A 12,599-nucleotide genomic window follows, 5' to 3' on the forward strand; every position below is an offset into this window, starting at 1 on the left:
GGGATTGTGGCCTGGCATCACCTCCGCTTAAGTCAACATTCTGCATAACGTCGTAGATGCTCCAGGGATCTGAGGAGTCTGACTGTGGCCACAGAGGCATAAATGTAAACAAGAGGGGAGGCCAAGCAGTGCTGGGAACCACACAAGTTGGAGCCCTTCTAGGTGCGAGTCACAGGGACTTAGAATCATTAACAGTCCTGTGTAGAAGCCAGGCAGTCAACATGGGTGTGGGCCAGTGGCTAGCATGAGATTGCCTGAGGGACATGCACTGCCTGTCCAGGTCTTTGCTAAAGATTACGTGACAGAGGTGAGCCCCTGTGGGCAAGATAAGAAACAGTGAGTGAAGAAGTGGGAAGTTAAAGGCCAGTGGGAGAGAGGGGAAGGGAAATGAGTGAAGGAAGTGTTACCAGAGATGGATCCTTGGTCTTCTTGCAAGAAAGAATTCAGGATGAGACGCATAAAGGCAGTTGAGCATTAAGAGTTTATTTGGAGCAGAAAAAGTTCAGAGAAGGAGTTGGGGCACAGGCAGACCCAGAGGGAGTGGTGGGGAGAGAACAAGAGGGAGCCTTTTTTATATGGAGGGAGATGAATATTTACTAAGTGACATTAGGTTTCAAAAGGAACAGGTAGAGTCTTCCTAGAGTTCAGGCTTGCCCCACTCTCACATCCAGTGGTGGAAATTTTTGACTATCCTTGATTCTCCTGGGAACTCTCATGACATGGGGATGATTGATATTTACTCTATTAGTAATGGAGGGGCTTGAGTTTTACCATGTTGATGAGTGTATAATGAATTTGGAGGTGAAGTCAGGGCCAACTCCTCCATGTTGGAACCAACCAGTTTCGACTGGTCTCTTATCTGTACCCTCAGTACACAGGTTGCACAGAGTGTGTAGGATGTAAGCAAGCATCCAACTGAAGTCCCTCTCCCTCTCCCTGCTTACATCTAGCTACCTACCTACTCTAACAGAGGTATAGAAGAAATGGAGGGGTTGCCAGGGAGACAGGAGTCAAGATCAGGAAAGGAGCCAAGGGAAGGGCTCCCTTTGGTAGGATGGTAAAGGAAGAAGGAAATCAGGCTGTTGCCCAGGGACCCACAGTCTCTGGGTAAAATTTTAAATTCAGGAAAATAATTCTTCATCAGTGACTAACGCCTCTGCATCCCCGAGCAGAAGTTCTTGTCCATGCAGGGTTGGGAGGGTAGAGGTGGGGGTGCTATCTGAGCTGTAAGGCAACAGGCCCAAACGTTTAGCCCCTCCCAGGACTTGGAGTCTTATCTCCTGGCCACTGGCCTTCTGGTCTCCAACCATCCCCCTCCCAAGCTTTGCAGATACTGCCACCACCCCCTACAGTAACTAAACTGAGATAAAGCCTCTAGGAACAGGACAGAGGACAGTCTTTCAAGTCCCCACATGGGTCAGATGGAAGAGAAACTGTGCCACACTCAGGCATGTGACTTTGCAAAGTCACTCAACCACTGAGTTTTAGTTATTTCTTTGTTAACTGAGATAAAACCATTCTTCACAGAGGTTATTTAAACCAAAATGAGGAATGATGTCACTGACATGCTGATGTATCTGAATAGGGCCGCTGGTACAATATATGCATAGTCAAATGTATTCCTTTACTTAAGCATTCTGCCTGTACCTATTTGCTCTATTTAATGCCTTACATCTAAATCTTGACCAGGACTAAGCATCTCATAGTCTTGACTCAGCAGTTTAAGGAGTTGGACATTCTCCAAAGTTTTACTTCTTTCAAGGCAAAACTACCCCTCTTCCAATGATATCTTACAAGTAACCCAAGCTTCACTCGGCCCTTTGATCCTCTGAAGCCCCCAGCTCACTCAGATTTGTTGCTTCTTCAATCAATTACTTAATTGTAATGCCGCATAGGTAATCCAGCCTTGGCCTTTCCCATCATTTCATGCTTCTCTGTACACGAGAGAGGGTGGTAGTTTTAGAATCAATAGTCTGGTGTAGAAGGCCAGCTTCTACTTCCTGGCTGTGTATGTTTGGCAGGTCATTTCATCTATCTGTGCTTTAGTCTGCCCAACTTTAAATGGGGATATGAATGATATCCACGTTACTGAGTTGTTTTAATGATCAAATGTATTCATATATGTAATGCACTTAATAGTTCCTGTCCCATACTAAAACCTATAGAAGTTTTAGTTATTATTTATATTTTTATTTTTTATATTTTCCCTGTTTCAGTTTCCCTCCTCATTATCCCTTGTGGGTTTTTACCCCAGGAAACCTTGAGCGCACTGTGGTAGTTTCCTAGGGCTGCTACAACAAATCATCACAAACTGGGTGGCTTGAAACAGCAGAAATACGGTCCTCACCATTCTAGAGACTGAAAGTCCAAGATCAGGGTGTGTGGATAAAATGAGAGTTCCTGTGGCCAGGATTCTCACCTGGCCCTGAATGACTAGCCCACTGCACACCTGTGAGCAATACATGGCTGTTGACTCTATAAAGAGCTCCGCCCGGTGCTCTGGGCAAGGCATGGTGGCAGGGCTGCAAGTCTGCAGGAGAGCAGAGCAGAGGCTGGAGTGCTGGCAGCGCTGAGGACAGAGGCCCAGAGGATGGCTGTGCAAGACAGCTGTGCAGACAGAGGGCCCCAGAGGATGGCTGTGCGGGCAGAGGGGCCCAGAGGCAGAGACCAGCTTGCTGCATGCAGACTCACTCTGAGTGAATGGGATTCTAGTGACTGACCTGCCACCTGGAAATAAACTTGGGTATAACCCTTTCACTCCAAGAATGTTTTGCAGTCAATTTCTTTGGTCACACTGAATCCATAGCGAACTTGCCCGGGGCTGAAACCCATTGGCAAGACAGCATGTCCCCAGGCCCACGGCCATTCTGAAGTTCTAGGCAGGAATCTGTTCCATGCCTCCTTTCCTAGCTGCAGCTGGTTTCTGGCCAGCCTTGGCATTCCTTGGCTTCTAACTCCATCGCTCCAGTTTCTGCCTCCATCTTCACATGGTCACATGGAGCTCTGTGTGTGATGATGTTTCTGTCTCTCCTATAAGGACTGGATTTAGGATCCACTGTAATCCAGTATGGTCTCATCTTAACTCTATCTCATCTGAAAAACCCTACTTCCAAATAAGGTCACATCCACGGGTTCCAGGTGGACCCAAGTTTCTGAACGACAAAAATCCAATCCAGGCACAGGCGTTGAACCGGTCGGTACTGGCTGCTGTCAGCCTTCTGAGAGAGCTGGACTGGTGTGTTTGCATGCTGAGCTCTCAACAGTGAGTGGTAGGAACTGACACTTGGGTATACAACCCATCTACTTACGGAACAGGATAGGACTGAAAAAGGGAAAATAATCAACAATGCCCTGACTGTAACAAAGACCTAGGTTTCTCAACTCTATCCTGAGTGACTGCCCTGTCACTGGAATCTGCAGTGGGTTGTGGTTTCTTTAGCAAAGATGGATCATATTTTTAGAGTAGCAGTTCAGAATCTAATGTCTCCTATCTTAAAGAAGTAACTTACTTTGTTTGTAGCTTTGTTAATAGACAGTGCTCCAACTTCTTATGGAGAAGTAAGAGAGGCTAGGTTCTTGTTCTCCCCACATTCTGAGTTCAACAACGAAACCTCAAACAAATCAGTATGTCCACTTGTAACTTTGGATATTACAAGGGCCAAGGGCACATTCCTCAAAATGTGCCACTTTGGCATATTAGTTTGGATTAAAGAAGGATGCTCTGATCCCCATCTGTCCCCATGAAAGCAGGAAATAAGTCTCCCATGTGAAGGGTGCCCTCCCAGTACCAGGAGGTGCAGTGACATCCCAATCACCAGAGAGAGGGAATTCAGAGCTGAGGAGACTATAAAACAAACCTTGTCACTTTTTCTGTTACTACCCCAGCCCATACTCTTGTTTAGCATTTCTTACTAATTGAAGCTCCTAGACATAGTTTTCTTTGCCCTGTTAATTCCTCAAAAATTTATCTCTTTACCTAAAAAGTATATAAACTGCCTACCTTGGTCATTTCTTTAGGTCTCAATATCATTATTGCACTTTCGTGCACAAGTAATTAAACTTTGGCCTTTTCTCCTATTAACCTGTCAGTTTAATTCTTAGATCAGCCAGAGAACCTTGAAAGGCAGATAAAAATGTTCAACACTGTTCCTGCCCAACAACATTGGAGAATGATGTGAAAATAATAGAGAATATCAGTTTATGGCAATGGTGATGTTGCTTAAAGTAAGGGGGTCCTGGACTTGTTGCAGTAATAGCTCAAATATCTCCATGAGTACATTTCTGCTTTTTGTTGGTTGAATTCCAGATCATAGACTTGTGGAAACTTATCAGAATTTCTTCTAACTTTCTAAGTCTTATCCTCAAAGTTTATATAAATTCTATCAGTAATAATCCTTCAATACATCTTACCAACTCCTACCCTTTCACTCACTCAATTAATTTATTTATTTTGCTTAAGAAAGTGACAAAAATTTTGTTTTTCAAGGCAAAAAGATTGCCAGCTGATACACATATTCTCATATGTTCATTGTTCATTATTTTAGGGATTATTTGGCTCTTCATTTCCAGGGACTACATGCACACAAATATTCCCTTTGGAGAGAGAATATCAGATTGGAGCCGATGTAAGCAAATGTTCTCTTCTTTTCCTGGTGGAAATAACAGCTGACATATGGTTTGAATGTGTAGAAGCTACTGGAGTTCTTTAAAAGAGAATCCACTGCTAAAGTGGTGCTAAAGTGATGTGGCAAGCAATGCTGATAATTTAAGATTAAGAGACATCATGGAATAGATTGAGTACTCATTGAATATACATTTTTGTCATTTATTACTGCTTTCTACAAGAGATCTCAAGTATTCAACAGGAACCTGTCCAAGAGATCTAAGAGAAACATATGTATATGGAAGCTACAGCACTCTTCATGAAATAAAATCTGAAAGAGTTAACTTTCATTAAAGAATTTTAAGTGCTTAGTATGGACAATGTCCTTTAGTCAAATTTAAAAGTAAAAATAAATAGCTTAAGTATAAAAAAGTTAAATTCAGGTACCTGAAACTGCAGAAGAAGGGAGACAGAAAACATGTAACTGAACACATAGCAAGTACATATTGTACATTAGTATCATGAAGGAGATAAATATGTTTTGGTGTCAGAGAATCATGTTAAGAATAAGGAGATAGGTGCTGATGGACAGTGACTGTAATGGGGTGTGGAGGGGGACTTGATAATAGGAGGAATGTAGTAACCACAATGTTGCTGATGTGCAACCTGAGCGTAAGATTGTATATCAACGATACCTTAATAAAAAATAAAGCAATAAGAGATAGGTGGGCACAACTTATTAGATAAACTGGTCAAGGACAAAAAAATTTAAGGAGATGATTTAAAACAGGAACACAAAGGGAAAGAAGGAGCCAGAGGAAATATTACTGTACAATTTGAAGTGGGCTCCTATAGGGAAGGTGCTATGATGATGTAACTGGAAACTAGGATCCCCCCATGTTCCTGTGGCTTTCCAAAGAGAGGTTTGGAATTCACATTGGCATGTAATTTGAGTGTCCAGAATAGTGAACTAAGCATTACAAGTATTGTAAATTTCAGGGCTGTAATAAATACAATAGGAACTATAAAACTGGGGAAATTGGCTATCAAGTCAGTCATATCATGCTCACTTTTTCTAATACATCCAAACTATGGCAATAATTTGTTCTTAACTGCATTGTTTATATCAGGGACCAAGGCCAATCATATAATCCTTTTAAGAAACTGTCAGACCAGAAGAAAAATATGAATGACTCATCATACTTCACCAAAGCCTAAGAAAGTCTAGCAGAAGCATTAATCATATTGTTACTCTTCACACAATGTGATCTGGGAAGAGAAGATTTCATTGTAACAGATCTTTTTACCCAGAAAGGGCAGAAGATGCTGAAGACAGAAGCTGGTGAAAGCCAGAATCCTGACAGAGGTTGCTATGGATACAATCAGGGATGCCAACTAATGATAACTGATAGATAAGAACAGTATTAACCAAGTAAATGGAGAACATATTTCATGAGTAAATGCAAGCAAAAAGAAAAAGTGAGAAGTTTATCTTGTAGGAACTTGGACACAAAAATCTCATGTAAACAGAGCAGTTACATGATGTGTAGGTATTTCAGCTTAATTTAAATGACAAATTCATGGAGCAGAGTAATGTATTTGCTGCTTTGTGCACTGTGATCCATACAAGACTGGACACCCAAATTGTAACTTTCCAAGTTTCCTAAATTCTTTTTGTAAGAAATAATACAAAAAAAAAAAAAAACACTTCTCAACATCCTACTACTATTGCCTATGAACAAAGATGCGAATAATCCCTCTACGGATCTGTTTCATTTTAACATTGTAGATAATGGGGTTCATCACAGGAGGTGCCAGTAGATAGATATTGGCCATAGTGACATGTACAATTGGAGGAGCATGCTTGGCAAAACGGTGGGTCATGGACAGTCCCACCATGGGCACATAGAGGACCAATACAGCCAAAATGTGGGACAGACAGTTATTGAGGGCCTGGAGCCTTTCTATCTTGGAGCTGGTTTTTAGGACACTTCTCAGGATGAGTGCATAGGAGAGCACAATGAGCAGGGGGTCCAGTGTAATGATGAGCAGAACTACAGCAAATCCATACCAGTTATTGATGGTGGTGTCAGCACACACGAGGCGAATCATGTCTTGATGGAGGCAGTAGGAGTGGGAGAGATGATGGGAGTCACAAAAGGGAAGTCGTTTCAGCAGGAACAATGAGGGAAGAACAGCTAGCACACAGCGGCAAATGATGGCCATACCTATTCTGCTGATTACCTGGTTGGTGAGGATGCTGGCATAATGGAGGGGGCAGCAGATGGCCACGTAGCGGTCAAAGGACATGGCCAAGAGCACAGAAGATTCCATGAAGGAGAATCCATGGAGGAAGAAGAACTGGGCAAAACAAGCCTCGAAGCTGATTTCTGAGGCGCTGAACCAGAGGATCCCCATGACTGTAGGCAAAGTGGTGAGGGTAAGCCCCAGGTCAGATACAGCCAACAGAGAGAGGAATGTGTACACAGGCTCGTGTAGGGAGGGCTCTGCCCTAATGACAGCCAGGATGGTGCTGTTGCCTGTGATAGAGACAGTGTAGAGAAAACAGAAGGGGACGGAAATCCAGATGTGGAAAACTTCAAAGCCAGGGATGCCCATGAGAATGAAAGAGAAGGGGACCTGAGTGGAGTTAGCAGCCAGAGACATGACTGATGGAGGCGGCCCCAAAAACAAAGTCGTGTGTCCGATCTGTGAAAAGTGGACAACACAGGATTTGGGTAAATGTTCTATGACCACTTGAAATCAACATGATATATCATCGAGGAAGAGCTGGGGAAGGAGAGAGAACTGGGAATGAGTTAACAAATGTATTATCATTTTTGCTTCTTTTAGCTCACAGCCATAATCCAACCCCCTGTCATCTCTTGTCAGCCACTGAATAGGGAGGATGATGTTCTCATTTGTTTTAAACCAAAAACAGCTATGCATTTGAAGCAGCAAGGTGGAGGAGTGTTTTATGGCTGTTGGAGAGAAAGCTGTAGAGAAGAGATTACTGTTAGACATCTTTCAGTAGAGTAGATAAAAAGCCAGACCAGAGCAGGGGAGGGTGGTGGGGACTTCACCAGTGTTTACACACAGCTGAATGCCTATATTCTACATATTCCCCATAAGCTGTTCTTGCAGGATGCGTGGAGTGAGGGTATAGATGACAGACCAGCCAAAAACAGTTGGCTCCAATATGGAGGAGAAGTTGACCCAAGCTTATCCCCAAAATACATTATACAGCTCATTAATGTAGTAAAAATCACGTCATGCCATGACAGTTCTGATGGGAACCAAATATAGCCAAAAACTCCCCCAACCGACATGAGGGTGGAACAAGCCCAAACGCCAAGAACACCCCACCTGTTCCCTTTGAAACCTATCCCCACTTAGTGAAATTCCTCTCCCTTCACATAAAAAGGATCCCTATTGTTTCCTTGGTTTGACTCCCTCTGGGTTTGCCTGCACTCCACTCTTGGGTATATTCTCTGCTTTTTAAACTCTTATTCTCCAAATAAATTCTTAAAACTCAACCAGTTTTTTGCATCCATTCTTGAATTTCTCACGATGAGATGAAGAACCCATCGCCAGTAACACTTTGATGCATGAGGCTAAGAGAAAAGAGAGCTAAGACCAGTAAATTAAAAAGCAATCCCAATATCTCTATTGACTTTTTTGGAGCCAATTAAACCACAAAGAGAAATTAAGTGAAGGAAAGAAGTGGGGAAATACAATGTCTGTCCTCAGAACAGAGAAACCCTGAGAAAGAACTTTTAGATGCCAGATGTTGCAGGGCCTCTGTTGGCACATGGACCGAAAAAGGACCTTACAGGAGACACATGGGGAAAGCTCTATATTTGTGTAAAGAAACTGTATTAAAACACAAGCCTAGAAAGCTGTCTGGGAAAGACTACAGCAGTAAATTGAAGCCTCTCTGTGGGATCAACCTCAGGGGTTGGATTAAGACAAAATACCTTCTTGGTGTGTAAAGCAATTTGACCAATTCAATCAACCAATAGTTTCCTGTGAAGCTCTTTAAATTCATGTCAATTGATATGAAGGGAAACAGAATTTGCCACCCCAATTATGTCTCTTCCACATAAGGATTATCTTGAGCTGATTATTTGAAGAGCACACATATGAGAATCACTAAAAAGTGAAAAATTACCCTTCTGAAAGAGACCTTTACACTTATAAGGGAAAATTTCATTTGTAAATGTCTTCCTTTCTTTACCAGGAAACAGAACATGAGTAAATCTCAGGAAACTCATCAATGGAAAATGCAGTGACTTAAATCAGCACAGCAATCATGCCCCTGTTTACTGTGGGTCTACTGATAAGCAACCAACTGCCAGCACCCAACAACCCAGCACCTTTCTTTGAACTTTATCTGAGGAAGGTATTTAATGTGATGGCGTGGGCCATTCTGAGGTGTTACTCAGTTTTCCTGGGTCTCCCATGTGTACAGGAGGTATACATGTTATTAAACTTGTTTGTTTTTCTCCTGTTAATCTGACTTTTATTATAGGGAGGTCTCAGCCAAGAACTTAGAAAGGTAAAGGGAAAATTATTTTTCTTCCCCCACAGTTGTTTGGATAAACTATTTCATCAGTTTTTAACATTGCTATCTGTTAAAGAAACTTCCTGTGTTTTCCCTGAACTTGCACTTGGAAAACTGAACATATGTTGCTATTTCTGCACTCCACCAGAAAGTGGAAATAGGTCCTCAGGAATCCCATGTGACTGGGCGTCATCATAAGTGCTATCGTAAACACTATGAAGACTGGTGGATTGAGGAACATAAGAGAACAGGAAGGGTGGAAATCCTGGGCTGTGGAAACCAGAGTCTCTTCCTGTTGATCTATCACTATTCTGCCTCTAGACTGAGTCATCAGCTCCAGCAGCTTTCCCAGCACTGAGAGGACTTTATTTGCTGCCTTCTCCTAAAATAATGTTACCCGCAGAAAGTTTCCTCCAGTCATCTGTTCCTTGATACAATCTTAGTGAGTGTGTGACCACGATCTAGAATTTGATCTCAGGTCTCCCAATATCCCCCAGCTCTGTAGTGACACATTCCAATAATGTGTTTTTGTCCCATTCACAGAAATAACTACCACTGCTCAACCTCACTCCCTATCCCATCTTTCTGGATTCAGTGACCATGTGCTCACCTGTGTCTGCTTGCCTGGTGCCTTTGGTTTTCTGTAGAACTTTTCACCCTCTGAGTAGAAGCATTTGTATAAACTCCTAAAGGTCCTCAGGGAAGGGAGTAGCATGTTTGTTTAGAGGAGCCTAGGGACAGAAGCAAGGAAGATTCTGGTGGCATAGACTGCTCTGGACCACATCTAGATAAGGGACACAAAGAAATGCACAGACATTTTTGAAGGACAACCTGAGCAAAATCAACATCAAAACCAAACCAAACAAGTGAACAAAGCTTTATATAAGCATTTCTCTAGAGATGTTTTTGACAATTTCTGTGCTTCTTTTGAAAGGGAAAAATTATTGGCAGAAAATTCTTTTTATGAAGTATTTGTCATATAAACTACTAGACCAGGCACTTTCCAGCACTATTCTCTATTACATGTTATATTTTTGTTTGTTTTCTTTTTATAACTAATTGTAAAGATAGATAAAATTACATTCAGGGAAGTGTAATGATAAAATACAGAATTAAGGACCAGGTAACTCTTCATTTATTTATTTTATAATAGAGCAATGTTAACATTTTTCTTTACAAAACAATTATTTTATTTTCAAAAAGTCTTGTACCCTTCTCCCCAATATAATCAGTAATCTTTTTTATTTTTATTTTTTAGGGAGCACAGAGACTGCATTTGCCTGTCTAAGTGGTTATGAGTTAGGCATATTTTGATTCAAAATGTAATTGAATATCCACAGATTTTGTGACTTTAGGCTGGAGACTTAAACTCTCTTTAACTTAATCTTATTTTCAGTATGTAAAGTTTATAATTATGTTTGAGGAGTGCTTAGGACACTTTCTGAGATGCATCAAGGCCTAATAATTGTTGGCTGTTATTATACTAATTGTTGTTATTATTATCCCAAGTTTGCAATACTCAGTTATTTTAACTATTTTCTTAATCCTATCTTTTTCCCTCATTTTCAGGCACTGTGTCAGAATCTTTGATAAGTAAAGAAAATTAGATTATTAAGATTGTGTTCTCATTAGAAAATGTTTGTTTTCAAAAATTTCAGCCAACCTCTATCACTTTATCATTCAATGCCAGGTATATTGTTACATCCCAGGAATGCATAAACCAAAATGAAACCTCCTTGCTTTCAGTATAGGAAGAGCAAGCAAATAACTTAAGGAGGAGAAAAAGAAATGTATCATCAGTACACGTAGGCAGAGACCAAAGAAAGATGAAATCTGTATTTCTAATGTCATTTCAAATCCATAGTATTCTTTTGAAAAACACTCTTCCCAATAGATAATATTGAAGACAGAGAAATAGAGATGTTGACCAATATGCCATTGACCTGAATTTTGGAAAGGCGTTGGGCTCTGACATCAGACCCCCTGATTCAAACTCTGACTGTTGGTGACCAGCTGCATATGACTGGCATGCCTTTGCTATTTCATCCTAACCTAAAAGGGTCACAGAGATTTTCTCAGGGTTTTTCAGAGGAGGTACTTAGATGGACAGTAATGAAATTTCATAAGAATGTTTAATATAATTTCAGTCTTCATTCAACAAAGATTGTTGTTTTTTGATAGGATATAAATCTAAATATCATTCAACAGAATAAAACAGAAAAAAGAGCGAAGAGTGTTTTGTATTGTTTTTAATGACTGTTTCTTGGGTGCTAGTCTTTCAGTTATTATGCACATCAGAGAAGCGGGATAGAAAGTCATTACACAGTTGCTGTTAGCAGATTGTTGCCTGGTTCTGAAAGAAGTCTGGTTGGCCATCTCTTGAAAGACCAAAACTCAAACTGGAGGGACACATATTGGTGAAAAGGGAAGGTTGCTTTGTTCAGGAAGCTTGCAGCCTAGGACGATGGTGAACTGGTGTCCCAATGCCCTCGCTGAAGTACTGTTGAGAGTGAGAGCATTTTAGAGGGAAACTTCACAGAATCAATGTCTAGAGGGCAGGGGTGCTGGAATCAAGGAGGCTGTGTGCTTCCCAATGGCCTCGAGAATGGAAAGTCCTTATCTGCAGTTTTCAGGGGCCTGTAGGTGAAAATTCCTGAAACTCAGAAAGGTCTGGTTAGAGGGCAACATGAAGCAACAGGTTTAATTTATTAGCTTGTTTCAAAACAGAGTGAGTTAGGTTTTGTTAGAGCCTCAAATAATGCTAGTAAAATTAATTAAAGGCAAATATTACAAGTCTCTAGATAAGTAGCAGGTTATCCATTACATAGTATGTTTACCCTATTGTTTACTATATGAAAAGCAATCACTTAAATTTCCTCATCTAGCTCTATTCACCAAATAACATCTGTCTCCAGTACAGACTTTAAATCCTTACTGCATATTGCTAATAACATATTCTACAAAAATGTAATAAGGCCATTCCCTGCCTACAGTCTCTGACATGTCATATAAACTCAGAGTCTTGTCTCTGCCTACCTCTGCTGCCCCATTCCAAGGTATTATCTAACTTACATTTATATTTGAGTATTGGAAAATTACATAGTTCTCAGAAAATTTTCCTCACCTATGCCCAGCTTATGTTACTCCTTCTTCCTGGAAGTCCCTTTCTATTAAGCCACATCCATGATTAATTTATGAATTAAGTCAGTCTTCATAGCTCAGTTTGAGTGCCTTCCCTCTATCTTCCAGGTAGGCTGACTAATACCCCCCCAAATGCAAACAATTGCTATGTCCATCTCTGTGGTTGCACTTATGAAAATTGTTGCATCATCTCATATGTGATAGATGCCCCCAAATAATAGCAATAGTTGTGGGGGTGATAACAGCAGCGTTGTTCACTAACTAGGCTTCCTCTAGGACAGGGCTAAAGCT

The 12,599-nt window shown here is 41.1% G+C and overlaps 1 protein-coding gene across 1 annotated transcript; it reads right to left on the reverse strand.

Moving 5' to 3' along the window:
• Positions 1 to 6,328: 6,328 nt before the first annotated feature.
• On the reverse strand, positions 6,329 to 7,270 carry LOC118933136 (olfactory receptor 51Q1-like). The gene has a single exon (XM_036927111.2). The coding sequence runs from the start codon at positions 7,268 to 7,270 to the stop codon at positions 6,329 to 6,331; it is 942 nt and encodes a 313-aa protein (XP_036783006.2).
• Positions 7,271 to 12,599: the final 5,329 nt, after the last annotated feature.

The sequence above is a fragment of the Manis pentadactyla genome, chromosome 9, assembly GCF_030020395.1.
Source record: "Manis pentadactyla isolate mManPen7 chromosome 9, mManPen7.hap1, whole genome shotgun sequence".
Lineage (NCBI taxonomy): Eukaryota > Metazoa > Chordata > Mammalia > Pholidota > Manidae > Manis > Manis pentadactyla.

Bases quoted from the DNA above. Each gene is read 5' to 3' on its own strand.
- LOC118933136 (XM_036927111.2), bottom strand. From the start codon at position 7,270: ATGTCTCTGGCTGCTAACTCCACTCAGGTCCCCTTCTCTTTCATTCTC.